The sequence below is a fragment of the Penicillium citrinum genome (assembly GCF_028827155.1).
Source record: "Penicillium citrinum strain IBT 23319 chromosome Unknown utg000007l:1.0-2040159.0:1.0-2041076.0, whole genome shotgun sequence".
Taxonomy (NCBI): domain Eukaryota; kingdom Fungi; phylum Ascomycota; class Eurotiomycetes; order Eurotiales; family Aspergillaceae; genus Penicillium; species Penicillium citrinum.
This window is the reverse complement of record NW_026622692.1, coordinates 1,072,786-1,087,965: the sequence shown is the minus strand read 5'-3', so window position 1 is coordinate 1,087,965 and position 15,180 is coordinate 1,072,786. Positions and strand designations below refer to the sequence as shown.

The 15,180-nt window shown below is 46.0% G+C and overlaps 7 protein-coding genes across 7 annotated transcripts; 2 read left to right on the top strand and 5 right to left on the bottom strand.

Moving 5' to 3' along the window:
* Positions 1 to 52: 52 nt before the first annotated feature.
* Positions 53 to 1,009, bottom strand: N7469_008073 (RTA1 domain-containing protein; the record flags this gene model as incomplete). The annotated part of the gene is made up of 2 exons (XM_056646991.1): positions 53 to 765; positions 859 to 1,009. 2 exons carry the CDS (start codon positions 1,007 to 1,009, stop codon positions 53 to 55), a joined length of 864 nt encoding a protein of 287 aa, XP_056498542.1.
* A 504-nt stretch (positions 1,010 to 1,513) lies between these two features.
* Positions 1,514 to 3,048, top strand: N7469_008072 (Zn(II)2Cys6 transcription factor domain-containing protein; the record flags this gene model as incomplete). The annotated part of the gene is made up of 3 exons (XM_056646990.1): positions 1,514 to 1,582; positions 1,662 to 2,491; positions 2,571 to 3,048. 3 exons carry the CDS (start codon positions 1,514 to 1,516, stop codon positions 3,046 to 3,048), a joined length of 1,377 nt encoding a protein of 458 aa, XP_056498541.1.
* Positions 3,049 to 3,424: 376 nt separating this feature from the next.
* On the bottom strand, positions 3,425 to 4,557 carry N7469_008071 (sodium:calcium antiporter; the record flags this gene model as incomplete). The annotated part of the gene is made up of 2 exons (XM_056646989.1): positions 3,425 to 4,333; positions 4,390 to 4,557. The coding sequence occupies 2 exons, from the start codon at positions 4,555 to 4,557 to the stop codon at positions 3,425 to 3,427; spliced, it is 1,077 nt and encodes a 358-aa protein (XP_056498540.1).
* A 516-nt stretch (positions 4,558 to 5,073) lies between these two features.
* On the bottom strand, positions 5,074 to 7,997 carry N7469_008070 (uncharacterized protein; the record flags this gene model as incomplete). The annotated part of the gene is given in 3 exon segments (XM_056646988.1): positions 5,074 to 6,138; positions 6,158 to 6,816; positions 6,944 to 7,997. 3 exon segments carry the CDS (start codon positions 7,995 to 7,997, stop codon positions 5,074 to 5,076), a joined length of 2,778 nt encoding a protein of 925 aa, XP_056498539.1.
* A 797-nt stretch (positions 7,998 to 8,794) lies between these two features.
* Positions 8,795 to 10,970, top strand: N7469_008069 (ATP-binding protein; the record flags this gene model as incomplete). The annotated part of the gene is made up of 3 exons (XM_056646987.1): positions 8,795 to 8,813; positions 8,866 to 10,583; positions 10,641 to 10,970. 3 exons carry the CDS (start codon positions 8,795 to 8,797, stop codon positions 10,968 to 10,970), a joined length of 2,067 nt encoding a protein of 688 aa, XP_056498538.1.
* Positions 10,971 to 11,540: 570 nt separating this feature from the next.
* On the bottom strand, positions 11,541 to 12,710 carry N7469_008068 (Hsp20/alpha crystallin family protein; the record flags this gene model as incomplete). The annotated part of the gene is made up of 1 exon (XM_056646986.1): positions 11,541 to 12,710. One exon carries the CDS (start codon positions 12,708 to 12,710, stop codon positions 11,541 to 11,543), a length of 1,170 nt encoding a protein of 389 aa, XP_056498537.1.
* Positions 12,711 to 13,660: 950 nt separating this feature from the next.
* Positions 13,661 to 14,483, bottom strand: N7469_008067 (germin family protein; the record flags this gene model as incomplete). The annotated part of the gene is made up of 3 exons (XM_056646985.1): positions 13,661 to 14,088; positions 14,140 to 14,282; positions 14,341 to 14,483. 3 exons carry the CDS (start codon positions 14,481 to 14,483, stop codon positions 13,661 to 13,663), a joined length of 714 nt encoding a protein of 237 aa, XP_056498536.1.
* Positions 14,484 to 15,180: the final 697 nt, after the last annotated feature.

Here is a 15,180-nt window from a genome sequence, read left to right as displayed (position 1 = left end):
ACCGTGACCGCAATAATCCACACCAACTCCAGTTTTCAACGGGGCTGTTGGATCACGTCGTATACATCTGGACCTCATCAGAATAAGCCGAGTTCAATACCCTTCCCGACTTGCCATCTCCAAGAATGACGGCTGGATGATAAACATTCATCACGACCATAGCGATGAACATCAAAAGTGCATCAAAGATGTACATATACACCTCATTCGTCATGATAGGACCATTGAAACCATCACGATATTCAACCAATCGAAAAATACATCGAACCAGAATCAGAATACTGACAATGTACAAAGCCAGCAACACCGTGATCCAATTCCGTTGTTTCCAGCCCTGAGTACGAGTCGATTCTCGCTCCGTATGCGACTTTGACGTCGGCTGTCGATTAATTCGGAAATGAAATAAGCCCGCTGTAATGACGAAGAAGCCAAAGAATAAAAGCTGGATGACTAGACCACCAGTAACAATGTTCGAGCCTGTGTTCCTCATGTTTGTATCTTTAATGGCCATCATACCACCACCGGCAGATTGCATGAAAAATGAGAATACATCGCCGGCGACGAAGATCTTTGTCATCCAGCTTACGCGGACGAGACTGAGAGATTCAGCTTGGAGGTAGGTGATTAATCGACCAAGGACCATATAGATTGAGGCGGCGTAGAGAGGAGGCGCAAGGAGGATGAGAACGGATTGAAGGGCGTAGAGAGTGACCGAGTCGAGATTATTTCGGGCAACGAGTCGACAAATGTATCCTATTACTTGGACTGTTGATTGAGTGTCAGCATTGCCTCATGGTTTTTACTTTCGTATCATTTAGCAAGATTGAAATAGGCAGCCATGCCGGAGAAATGACATACAAATCCCTCCAATTACAAATGGAATAAAGTACCAGCATCGAGCCTTGCTGAGCTGAAATGTATGATAAGCTGTCGTAGCAAGGAAGAGAATAGTGAAGATAATTCCTCCAGCAAGGGTGGGAGTATAGCCGTAAAGGTTGCCGGCATACATGATTGCGGATGAATTAAAACTGACATGGACTAACTAACAAGATTAAAAAGGGACATCGGGGAATATATGTACCCCGGGTACGCTTAATATGTCAATTGCTATAGCCACAATCTCTACAGTTGCCAAGTCTCAGGATCGAAGACTTGGATCCACCATAACTAGGCGAACATCTTTGATATTGCGGGAAATCCACGGTCATCTTACTTGATTGGGGATAGAGAACTACTTCCAAGCAATTTAATATGGATTTTGCCATTTATCCAGGTAACATAGCCTCCAAATAGAATATTCCATTCTATATAAAAAGAAGAAGAGAAAAAGAAAACCTTTGCAATGGACGTTGACAGGCGATGCAACTAAGTGGGACCCGGCGGGGCCCGAATTCGAGTCCGTATCCGCGTTCGTATCCGAGCTCGGGTTCATTTATCTTTCATTCAACTCCCCTCGCCTCGTGTTCGGCTTGTATGGAGTATCGTTTTATGAAGAACATATTGGATCTTGAAAATGGGCCCCCGTAGGACACATCGGAAATCGCGTAATGGCTGCCCAGAGTGCAAGTCCCGGCGGTTAAAGGTTTTTTTTTTACCCCTATCTTAACTTTTCTCTGCACGATCTTTGGCCCCAAGCCATTGGTTAACCTACTAGTATGTAGTGCGACGAACGATATCCTTGTACCAACTGTGCTAAGCATGCTATTCACTGCAGCTATGTTGGACCTACAGAGGGACATATTGCCACCCCGGCTTCAAGTATTTCCCCAGCAGCTCAGCCACAACCACAACCAAAGCCAGGGTTTCAAGCTCAAGTCTACAGTAATACCTCACCGCAGGCAATGAGCACTATACCCGGCTATAATGAAGAATCCATCTGGGGTTTAACATCTGCCGATATTGCACTTGATTCAGAAGATCGTTGGGATATCCTCGAGGCTCTTCCTAATGCCCCCGGTACATCCGAAAAGAATATAGATGACTGGGGACTTGACTTGGAATTGATGCATCACTATTGCACTGTGACATGCAACACAATGTCAATCCGAGAGGATGCCCGTCATGTCTGGCGAGTGATTATTCCTATGGAAGGCTATTCCAATAAATACCTGATGCATGGTCTTCTAGCGGTAGCAGCCCTGCATAAAGCCTATCTCTACTCTAACCAAAGGACGAAGTATATCAAAGCAGCAGCTCAGCATTTAGCAGTGGGACTGAAAGAGTTTCGAGAGCTTGTCGCTTCCCCGGTAGATCCAGAAAACTGGCAGCCGGTATTTCTTTTTGCTTCGATGATATCGGTACATCTCTCTGTCGTGCCTTTGCGACTGGGCGCTGACAAATGGCCTGATCCCATATTCAATATGGTTGAATTGTTCTCCAGTATCAAAGGGTTTCAAGCGATTATGAAGCCATTTTTGAGGTCTCTGCGCAAGACCCAGCTGGCACCTCTTGTGAACTCGATTTTCCTAGAGGACGAAATGTTCATTCCGAGGTAGGCGATCAATATCAAGCATTCAACCCATACTAGTAGTATCAGCATTCGCTCAGGTAGAGGCTAATGACATCAATAGTCCATCCGTTGTCTCGCAATCCTTACTTCCCCCAGGAATGTGGGAGCAAATCGACAAACTTCAAAAGTTTCTCGAAGGATATCAATTTCCAAACTCAAATCCAGCTACATCACCGATTCTGACCACACCAGAATATCGTGGGCCACTAGAGGATTACAAAGTCGCTATAGACTTTTTCAAGGTCGCGGCTCGTCAGATTGAGTTAGCTGGTCCTCATGTCGAAACGGGGATGGTTTACATGTGGGCGTATCCTCTATCCAAGCGAATTCACAATGATATGAAGTCATATCAACCTGCCGCTCTGGTTCTTCTTGCTCACTACTGCGTGCTGCTGAAACTGGTCGAGAGTTATTGGTATATCAGTGATCTTGGTTGTGCATTGCTAGAAGATATCGAGAGCCATATGCACGCTGACTTTCGAGATTGGCTGGAGTGGCCAAGACGATGGGTATTTGGGAAGTCATCAAGGCGGTCCTGAGCAATACTTATCACAGCCTTGCTCATGTAAATTGCTGATCAGGCAAATTATCATGAATGTTTGATTGACAACGATTACTAGTAAAAGAAGAAGACCAGTAGTAAAATGCATCTGCTCATAAGGAGCGGGCATCCATTTATGATTAATAAATACGGCGCTCTGTAGTATAACCGCAACCGGTGCACAACCAGTGTTGGTGTTTGACGATCTGACCTCATCGCCCAGCTAAGTCTTGCACTTAGACCAGGGACAATAATTATACAATATGATACATGCTGCTCTCACATTGGCATTTATATCCGAATGAAGCACGCAGGCCTCACATTCATACATTGGTTGAAAAGGCACCGAGGAATACGCAGACAGATTATGCTAGTCAGCGTCGATAAAGGGTAAACTCCAGACACAGGAACACGAGATAGGCAATGAAGAGAGCTACACCTGCACTCCTCCCCAGTCCCAAAAAGATAACAGCACAAAATACCAGAGAGGACACCCAAACGGCAATCAGCTCAAAAAGCACAAAATTATCCGCCTCTTGTACCGTGTACCCCGCCACTGCGACGACACCAACACAGAGCGTCAGCAAGAAAATGTTGCTTCCTGCAGTTGTCGCAACCATAATGCTGCTGTAACCGCGGGAGCCACTGATGATTGCTACCAGTTTCTCTGGAAGAGTAGTGGCAAAGGAGACAACGGTCAAGCCAAAGACAGTTCCCGAGAGATGCAGTGAGTCGGCGATAGTGACGGCGCTGTGGGAGAGGATGTATCCTGACAGCGAAAGGGAGATGAACCCCAGAATGAGCTGGAATACGTGATAAGAGAGGCTTCTGCTTCGTCTGCTCTCTTTGTCTGTTGATGACGGCTCATGGTCATTCTCGATGAGGGGAGATGTCTCGGAGACAGGTGCATGATTGACGAATTCGCCGTCCTCGCTATCACTGGATTCCCCTTCACTATCACTGTCCGATAGCTCTGGGGGTGAGGCTACACCCTTGTAGATAGCGTAGATTATAGAGACAATATAGAGACTAAATATGGCCATCAAGACCCCGCCGACGACCTGGTTCAATAGGTTGAAGAATGCCAACACCACGAAGAGAGTGGTAACTACGAACAGCAGCGTTGAGTATAATTTTGCGCTGCGGTCAAACTCCAGATCCTGAGGGGAAAAGAGTAGCCCCAAAGAAAAGGCGCCGAGGATATTGGAGATAGTCGAGCCTATGACGTTCCCAAGGGCTAGGGGGCTGCGATGCTGCAGGATGGCGGCAACCACCACAGCCAGCTAGTGAGGAGGTTAGCCAGGAGAGTCATTGGAATGGATTGCAATGAATTGCAGACCTCTTCCCATTCAGCGCCAGCTGTCAAGAGGGCAATGACAGTTTGCGAGATGCCGAGGCGTCGCCCGACAATAACGGTGTGGTCGATGAACTTGTCTGCGCCATAGTCAAGGACAAACACACCCGCAATCAAAGTGGCAACATTGAAACATAAAGCATCCCAATCCATTCGTGCCTCTGAGTCTATCTTATGTATGTTGGGGGCAATTGAAAAATGAAAAGGTCAGGTATAAGATGAGAAAAAATAATAATAAAATAATAGATCTTGAACATCAAGCTTGGACAAGGTTGTCCTCGACCGCCTGGTTATATTACTCCAGTAATAGGAACGTGCCCAGCCATCATTAGTCATCCCATCACGTTTGACGGAACAGGAAATAAGTTTTTTTTCCTATTCGGTAGTTTAGGGTTTCTTGTTAGGATTCTTAGGATCCTGTCGGCTCAGTAAGATACAACCGTTCTGTAGCTGTGGTTTTCGAGACATTTTTCAAAACCAAAAAGATCCATGTTTTCTGGTCTAGTCAGCAAATACTAGTTTACCCCAGTGTTCTGGACTGCGGCTCCATGGCCAAGGTATTTGGTAAAGGAGAGGTAGTTCAGAAGCTCGAGCCTTCAGTGCTACCCTGGAATTAAACCCGAATGCTTCTTTGAACTATTTCTGCAATAATGGAAGATATCTCAAAGGTCAAATAATTTGAATGATTTCCTCTTTCCAGGGTCTGGGATTTTGATCTAACCATTCCGTTGCCTCGTTGGCAAACATTCCCACGCGTTCGAAATATCCGGGAATTTTATCCGACTTTTTCAAAAACAGACCGGAATAACAGACATCTTTCACTCGCCTGCCTTTTGTCTCAACCGTCCAATCACGACTGAATGTAATGAGTGCATAAACCTGTCCCTCAAGTTTCGGAGCATCGGGAACCCTGTGGGTCTCCGGGTTCACTTCATTTGTTCCAGAAGCATCAACCGAATGCCTCATCATTTTAAGGAACCAGTCGCCGTCGCCGTCAACATCTATCTTCGGTCGTATTGGAGCCTTGGATTGTTCCTCGAGGGTTGTATTCGAATCCTGTAGCTCTACCAAGGAGAATGGGCCTTTGACCTCAATTACTCCATCCACGATCTCTCCGAAAATGGAAAGCGGGTCTTTTGGGCTGACATTACATTTTCTGACAGTTGACAGTGGTTTTGAGTCAGCAGTTATCCTGCCATATGTAATGACCGCATTGACTGATGCCCATGACCATGAAGGCGCACGCCATTCAACAGGTCGTTGAGACCATTCCCTTGCTTTCGTAAACCACATCAGATCGTGAAGAATGTTCTTGTCCCAAAGCCCGGCAAGATATCGATGCCCTGTTAGCCTTGAAAATTCAGCTGCCATACCGCCAATTGCAGGTAGCTTGTCACAAGGAAGACCGATCTCACGCCTAGAGTAGTCATGAACAAGGGCGTACCAAGCCTGATATAGCTGTGTCGTTCTAAAAACGTCGAGCACTGGCGAGCAGTCGTCGGGTTGAGAAGTCTCATCAAAGATCATATCAACCAATAAATTCTCCAGAGTCTCTGTATCATCGCGCATGTTTGAGGGAGAGTGATAATACCCCCCCATCTGTCCACGTGGATTTCCTGCATCTCCAGGTAGGCCATCTTCCATACGATAGAAATCGTGGCGAGAGGAGTTGTTCCTGAAGACACCATCCTCGTCGAGATGTAGCAAAGCTCCATATGCTTTTCCACGATTTGTCTTCATCCAGAAGCCATACCTTTCCTTCCTGGGCTGGGGATTCGGCAAGTTCTTTGGAAGTTTTTGCCTTCTGGTCAGGCACCCAGAAGGTAAGCGGTACCAATCCTTTCCAAAGCCCAGTCGACTCATCGGCCTCATTGAGCAAGAAGCCATTATCGACGTTCTCTGCCCGAGTGGCACAAATAGTCAGATATGAACCTTTATAGATATTCGCCATTTGTGAAAACTCGTATGATAAATCTGTCGGGATGTCCTGAATGATGCAAAGACAATCAATCCAAATATATCTCACTCCAATTGCTTTTGTGATGGCTACTGCATCTTGCATTGTCTTTGGGAGATCGGTGACCACAAATCCTGATCTCATAGCATCGACTGTATACGTTGATGTTTGAAACCTCTGAGAGCCACCCCAGCAGTAGCTTAGGGTAGTGTAACATCCCCGTTCTCCAGAAGACCGTTCATAAAGTCTCAAAGAGTGGCCATCACCCACATCTATTACTCGTCTGGGTAATGGGGCCATGAAATCTGGGCTCTTACAGCACACTCCTTCATGCTTTTCATTGCATTCATTCACCCATTGCTTGACTAGGTCGAGAGCTTCATCAGATCCAGGAGAAGGGTTTGGTGTGAAGCTACTGATCAAAGTGGCAGATGGATTATCTGTAATCGTAAGCACTGGCTCATATGAGAGGAAGAAATGATGACCGACCACGAGTTGTATACACATCAACATTAAAAAGCATAAGAGGAAACGGCTTTTCGCCTGGTCCATGAAAGTTCCCGCGATGTTTAAAAAGCTCACCAAGAACCTCACGATCATCAGCCGCCGCCTCAAGTCTGAAATAAAGCTTGTTAATATCTGGAAGTTTCGCATCTTTTTTCGAACAAACAGGCAGCACGCCAAACTCAAAGCGATCGTACTTCAGCTGTGTCAACGCTTTCATGCTATCAGAAATCAAGCTTTGTCGCTGCTTGGCATTCTTTTCGGGGTTCGTATACCACGTAAAGCTCTCATATTGTCCATACCATCCCACAAAGCGACCGATGAGAAGGGGAGAGAACAATTTGTAAAGAAAAAAACAACAGAATATGCAACCTTGCTGCGTAGCTTCCACAAGCTTTGAGACCCGAACTTTCCATTTAACTCCAACACTAAGAGGGGAATGCTGATCAGGTTTCTTTTGCGACTTCTTTTCATTCTCTACTTCGTACTCCAGGGCGGTTACAGGCACATAAGAACCGAGACTATCGCGCATGGCCTCAGCAAGGCCAATGCCTAGCATTGCCGCGTCACTTTGTTTCTCCTCGTTGTCCTCTTGCTTTTTTTCTTTTGGACCGAATTCTTTCTCATACGACCTCGTGATTCTGTCCCACGGAAGTTTCTTGAAATGATCGAAGTCGATCGGTAATGGTGTACCAAGGTCATGAAGATGTCGGTAAAGATCCTTTGCAATGCTTTCGCGGAGTTCTGCGTTGTCGGGCCCAGTATCATCCTCAATACCCTTCGTTAAACTGGATTCAAATTCTTGGCGCAAATTTTCTTGAACCTCCTCATAGATGATGGAGAGAGACGGTAGAAGGACTGAGAGACTTTCGCAACTAGTACACCTTTGAGAAAACGACTTCGCAGACTCGGACTCGCTGGGTATGCCATCAGAGGGATCATCAGATTCTGTGGGACCAATGGGTTTGAAATCGTGACCAGGATGGATCCTCTCCGCATTTTGAAAGCATCGAGGGCAGTAGCCGAAGTCCTGGCACGCTAAGCATTCAAAATATCCGCCTTGAACTCGGATATAGCAACTGTCGCAGTATAAAGTATCGATTCCGGAAGATTGGTTAGCATGATTCGCCATGATCGTGATGTCAACCTCCTGAGTTAGCCCCGAGAAGAATGAAGAAAAAGGGTTTCTGGATTTCAATATTTCCTTCGAGAGACCCTACAAAGAGCGACATATCCTGTACTAGGCGTCAGTCACAGAGTAAAGACCACATTCAGCCGCAATGCCGTGTAAGCGGCCCTTTTTGCGAGTGTCTGTACTCCGTAAGAAATGGTAATTTAATGAAAGGGCCGGTTACCCATTGCTACGTGGCAGGGTGCAAGGCGCAGTTCACCTTATGTTTTCAGCCTTGTTTACCTCATGCACGAAGTCATACATAGTACATAGTATGTGACCCGTGGACATTTTGAACTGTGCACGTCCCTTTTCTCTGCCGCTTCAACAAGTACTTTGAGGGGCTGAGGCAGCCCTGGAGGTCCAATGACACCGTGATATTCGAACAAGGGTCAGTACTCTGTACATGGTTGGGCATCAGTTGGGCGGTGTAATGCTACTGCTCGAGTAGATTGATTGCTTGCCCCCCCTCTTGAGCCTCAATCTGTTCCAGGGTTGCCATAGAGGCAGCGTATGTATTCGATGATCAACACTTTCAATACGTGATTAGATCGGAAATTGAATTATGTGGAACTCAGTTTCCCTCGGGTACACTTTCTCTTACTCTCCGAACCATGTCATTTTATTTAAATCTCTCCCATTCCCACATTGGAATGTTTAAACTGTGTCCCATCAGAACTAACTCTCGAGTTTTGAGATCTGAAGCCTCGTAAATTAGTACAACTGAAAGAACGATTCGACTCAATATATTGCGCAAAATGGGCCGCAAACACCCTGGTATGTCATCAAAGTCCTTCAATATTGTCATTTTATGGACCAAGACCCCTAGGACGCAGTTATAACCTTCAAAAATTGCCAGACGAAATGCCCGAGCCCGATACAGAGGCAGAGCCTGGCTCTTTTTGTGATGCGCACTACCTCTTCCAAACAGCGCCGGACGAGAGAGGTCGCACTTCATGGTCTGAAGATGTGCCGAAAAATGCTTTTAAACCTGGGGAAAACACTCTTTCCGGAAAGAAAGCACTAATTGTGCGAAAGGTCAAGTGCTATGATGGAAGAAAAAGCTTTCAGGTGCATTCTATTGTTATTCAAAGTGAAGTCCTGAAGAAGTTTCTCTCAGATGTGATGAAGGGCTATCCTGGGCTCACTTTTACCCTTGCTCGGGTAGAGTTCAACTATCCATTCAAACCCTTTGTCCACCGATGGGATATATTCTGCCAGGAGAGAGACACTGTAGAAGACCCTAAGGTTAAATCCCATGTCGATCTGCTATACAGCATTTTGAAGGCTGAGTTGGGTGATCTCTTGTCAGAAATAAGCGACCTACTCAAGAGTCAAGTAATAAAACATGACCTCATCTGGGCCCTTTTTGAACCGGGAAAACTCATATACTCTGTGATTGATGATCGTCAACGTGTTTTTGTTTTCAAATCGGGTGACTTCGACAACCAGACCGGCGCTTTTCGGATGAGTGCACGTTATATTGACAGTGACGGGACAAGTTTTGGATATCAGTCTCAAAACCTTTCCATTCAACAATACGAAGGGACATCATCCATCATGGACCTCACAGTCTTTCCCCTGGCCTATCACAAGAACGAGTTCGAGATACGTACCGATCTCATTGCACGAGGCGAGCTCTGGCAAATGCACAAAGAATACCGCTTTAGGTTCTATAAAGGCCTTGCAAAAGGCTATTCTGAAGAGCTGCGGCGTGAGATAAAATTCAAAGTCAATAGTCGAGTCGCTATTGATGGAGAGGCGTACAATATATTCAATCCCGACTATGAGATCAAATTCTCAAAGAGGTTATCCAAGCCACGTCGTGATACACAAGCACACTACGATGCGCGACAAGACTACCAACAACAGCTAATGATGCTCGAACGACAGAATAGAAGACGTCTTGTCCACCAAGGCTCTCACAATAGCATCGATGTCTTGAATTCTCCAATGGGAAACTCGAGCATGTCTGATCCCACCTTTGAGACAGCGGACTTCGAAATATCATCCAAAACCTTGTCCAATAGAGAACTACTTATTTCGACTCCCATTATCCGTGGGTTCTCTTTGAAGGACAAGATGTGGTTAGAGTTTTTCATTGATGGTGTGGAGGACATTGTGTGGAATTCCGATGCCTTTGATAATTTAGTCTTGCCGCATAGTCAACAGGATCTCAAAAAGCTCATCTTAGGCTTTGCCAAAGCCCAATCGAAGAGCCGTGATACCTTTGACGATATTATCAAGGGTAAAGGCCGAGGTATTATCATGCTTTTGAAAGGACCTCCTGGAGTCGGTAAGACCCTGACAGCCGAAAGCGTCGCAGAGGTGATGAGGGTACCACTTTATTCTCTCAGTGCCGGTGATCTTGGAACAACTGCAGAGAATGTTGAGAGGTCTCTTCGGGATATTCTCAAGATGGTCCCCAGGTGGGGTGCTATTATCCTGCTTGATGAAGCAGATGTTTTCATGGAAGCCCGGGACACCATTGACTTGGCACGAAACGAGCTGGTCACTATTTTCCTACGTCTTTTGGAATACTATGAGGTGCGAGGCTTTTGTTTACAAATAATAACGCTGCCCTGCTAATTCTATCATACGTAGGGTATCCTTTTCTTGACAACCAATCGCGCAGCCCGCATCGACCCTGCTTTTGACTCCCGGATTCATCTGTCCATTCGCTATCCAGAGCTGACAGCAGATTCGAGACGCCACATTTGGAGACAATTCATTACCGAAAATAACAGTCAACGATTGTCCGAGGCTGAACTAGATTCGGTTTCCAGTTTGGATCTCAATGGCAGACAGATAAAAAACGTAGTAAGGACTGCCCATCTGCTGGCCGGGGAAGACGAATCCGGATTGAGCTTCCACCACATTCAGACGATCTTGAACTTGAGAGATTGCCAGGAGGAAGAGAATATTGCCGCTTGAATTTAAGATGGAAAGGAACAATCTACGACACTGTAGTCATCAAATGTTCATATCAGCTATACACTTGCTCAGGAGAGCCAGGAACATAGAAATTCCAATACGAGGTGACGCCTGATGTAACCAACCGTAATTTTGAAGCCGTCTATTCTTCACTATATCATATCCTTCTTCGGCGAATCGCCCCCCTGTAGTTAGTAGTAGTAGGCTGACTAATTATCCAATAGTCAGCTGAGAGTAATTTTAAGTGACCCCTGAGTCCGAACCCGTGCTAAGACATACTCACTGAGCCTGAGCCAGAGCGCCCTCGTATAAGCGGCGGCAACCAAAACAGGAATGCCTCATCTGGCAGACATTTTCTGGTCTATATGTAGTACTAATAATCCGAATAAAAAAGAAATAGTGATTCTATTAAAATAAAAAGAGTGATTCTTCTAACAAAATTTCTCTATTGCACCGATTGGGGCTATAGAGTACCGTAAATACTGAGCAACTACATGAAAAAGATCAAAAACACAACGCAACCCCATATCCGCCCCATATTATTCCTCCAGTTTGACGGTGTATTATCCCTCACTGAACGGGAATCTTCACATAGTCCTTCGTCTCACCCTCCACCTCACTTTCATCTTCTGACTCAGTCGGAGTCATTGTTACGCTTGGAGACCGTGAGGTATAGGCAGGGCTTTTCTCATTGAACGAGTTGCCATCCTCCACAACAACCTTCTTCTTCGGTTCAGGCTGGCGAATCACCTTCGGCAAAGTAACAACTAGAACACCCTCCTCCAGCCTTGCCGAAATATCATCCACAGAGACGACGGCTGGAGCCTCTCGAGTTCCTAGACGGACTTCACGCTCAAAGACACCAACTTCACGGGTTCGTTCTTCCATCACGAGGGCCTCGTGCAGATCCTCGGTCATGCCGGGCCGATAAACTACTCCTGCCAGACGCAAAACAGACTCGTCAGCGTCATAGTCGATGCTCAAGTCATTCTTCTTTGCACCAGAAAGTGAAACGTGTACGACATATTGAGTGGGAGTGTCGAAGACATCAGCTGGAGGCACAAAGTCTGCATTTTCTGGACGTTGATCGTTCAGCGGGATGCCAAATTGCTCAGCAAGTCCACGGAGGAAGTCAAATCCTGGAACCGAGGAATCTGAATCAAATCCAGCGGGTCCGCAATGGGCTCTCTTGCCTCGTCCACCGCGACCTCCACGGGTGTGAGGGCCACGACCACGGCCAGCTGCCCAGAAGGGGTGACCTTGGAATCCAAATGGACCAAATGGAGGAGGGCCGTGGAAACCCCTGTGGTTATGGCCAGGACCGTGTCTTCCCCTTCCACCGTGTCTCTTTCCGTGGCCACGGGAACATCCTTCATCATAGGCTTTGTCTTTTCCTTTGTCGCAGGGGCCATGGTGGAAGGTATCGGTGTCAGATTCGGGAGATGCGGCTTCTTTTTCCGCATGAGGCTTCTCCGACTCGGTGGAAGGACCTGGTGTCGACTCTGATGTCTGTCCTGAGCTCTGGTTTACTTCAGGCCCGCGTGTGGCTTCCGTCTGAGGGTAGGCGCCCCATCCCCAGAACGGGCCACCATGATGATGAGCATGATGACGAGAATGAGGGTGAGGGTGTTGATGGGGATGGTGGCCACGAGGAGCAAAGAAAGGATGGTCCTCGAGAGCAGTGCTTATATAATCCCAAAGAGGGTTTGATGGGTTGTTGAGGTAATAGATGGAAGCCATCTTGGATAGGAAAGTATAGACCAAAAGCTCTTATTTACACAAGCGGGTGTGTTTGTAAGAAGTCAAGGATGAATATTGAATAATTCAGTATAAAAGGATGGGATATTTCAAGGGATTGATAGACTGTGGGTTCATCTGATAATTTCCAAAAAACTTCTCGAAATTCAAGCTCTTTATATACTTCGAAGTGCACCTTCAGGCAACCGGGATCCTCGTCACCCTCGACAGCCACCGAGTGTATAGGGCTACGTACAACCATGCTGCCTTGGCTCAAATGTGATGTGATTCGCTCTCGGAAACTCTAATTCAGACCTGTGAGTAATTCAAAGTGAGCTTCATGAAGTTGCTGGAACTCCATGGATGATTAGACAATACAAGTTGCAGCTCGGGGAGGCAAAAGCCCGACGGAGGTTCGGGCGATTTGGTTGAATCGGGACATGCTAAACTCCGAGCGCATGACTCATCTGCCCGACTTGCGCCACAGTGCCACACTTGTATACTTGAGGATTTGAATGGAATCAAGATGGAACTGAAACTGATAACTTCGACTTGAAGTGGGTTGATAATATTTAATTTACTCATTATTAACCCACATTGGATTTGAGCTAACAGAATCCGCGATGAATTTCAATAAATGGTCAAAGTCTAGTAAAATTCATGGGCAGGTATTGTATCATCTCACAGACCCGACAATGTAATCATGACAAAATGAGAGGAAAATCTCAAAAGCAAAAGAAACCAGACAGGTTAACCGAATACAGCCACAAAAAGTGAAAATCTTCACAAGAATGTTCTCTATCTTATGATTGATGATTAGACACTGTACAATCATGTAACTCTTTCTTCTATTTGTAGGTTCAGGCAAAATAAAAAGAGAAAACAATATTCCAAAGCGACAAATAAATGCAAACAGAGATGTCCCATTCAAAAAATCAAGTCAAACTTGAGAGTCAGTATTGACGCTTCTCAATGCCGCATTTCTTCAGACATTCTTCCACCCTGATAAGAGTGGCTCCTGGAATGGCATCCCTCACACGGTCGATATCTTTACCCGAGATACTCTCGCCAAATGTCCGAGCAATAACATCATCCGTTAGAGAGAAGGTCTGATCCGCAACCATCGAAATACCAAAGTCCTCAGCCGTGAGTGCTGCAGCGAAATTGGCAGGCTCGCAGTCCGGATTCACTTGCGTGTGAAACGAGCCAGCGGGGAAAATAGTCATCATGCCGGAATGAAGCTCAGTCTGAATGACCCGTTGCTTCTTATCAGCATCTAAAACATTTCCTTCGGGCACCATTTCTGTGAGCACGTGGCCAGATGTAAGGGCGAAAAGCTCAGTAGCACGAGGATGTAGATGAACAAAGGCCATGCTGCATGCTACCCGGAGTATTAGTATCGAATGAATGAATCTTGTATTGGTGAAATTACCTGGCAGAGATCCGAGGCTAAATGAAGTACCGTAGCCAGTCAAAGCTGGAAAGGTTTTGCGATTGGCGAAAGGTATCTGGGTCTTATTGAAGTCGAAGACAAAATCCTCGTCTTTCGAAAGAATCTGATAACGGTCGACGGTCCTAAAGAGCCTTTTTAAATGTTGTCTTTCATCAAAAGGAGAAGTTATCAGAGACTCACGTGTCTGCAAGCTGTAGCTGAGCTGTCACGCTGAGTTCGGGCGTTGAACGTGGAGACATGGGCCGAGGCGCTGCATTGGCTGGAAGAGCCGTAGCAAGTGCAACAGCAAGTGCAGAGCCAATTGTGAAACTGGGAAGAATCATTTTCGAGGATATCTATTCAGAGCAAACAATTTGTGACTTGTATAGTAGGTTGGTAGCAGAAATTTGGGAGCAGATGATGATGACAATGTTCGAGTTTGAATAGTGTTGTGGGATGAAGCCAAACTTGAAGATGACTTGGGGTCCTTATATACCCAAAATATTGAGTATAGCAGTTAATATAAAGAGTGATGCTCAAATCTTTATTCCAAATACTGTTTAGCTTGATGAAGTCTGAGCCTCATTTACGGGGATGACCACTCGTCGTATATGGAGCTCAGCCATGATTCCTGCACTGCCAAGAAGTCAAGATTATACGGTGTATAGCTTTGATTCTAGCAATAATTCTCAGCGTGTCAGAAGTGGATACTCAGGCGGGTCAAAATTGCGGGATGTTTGACTTGATGTCGTATCAATCCTGAGGGTTGTCGTATTTGTCAACCCGAGCGTATTATTAATACGACTGAGAAACCACTCTACTGTACTTTAAGCAAAATCTTTGAACTTGGCAAAACTGTACTCTTTCTACCTTCACAATCATCCACGACTACCACTTTATTCAGAGCTTCCTGAGTCATATCGAGCTGCAGGAAGCGCATCGTGCGTATCTCTAGACCGAGTAACGATCTTGTCCGACCCATCAATCTCACAAGTAGTCATGGTGCTGAGTACCATGTATCCAGTCGCTAGGCATTGCGAC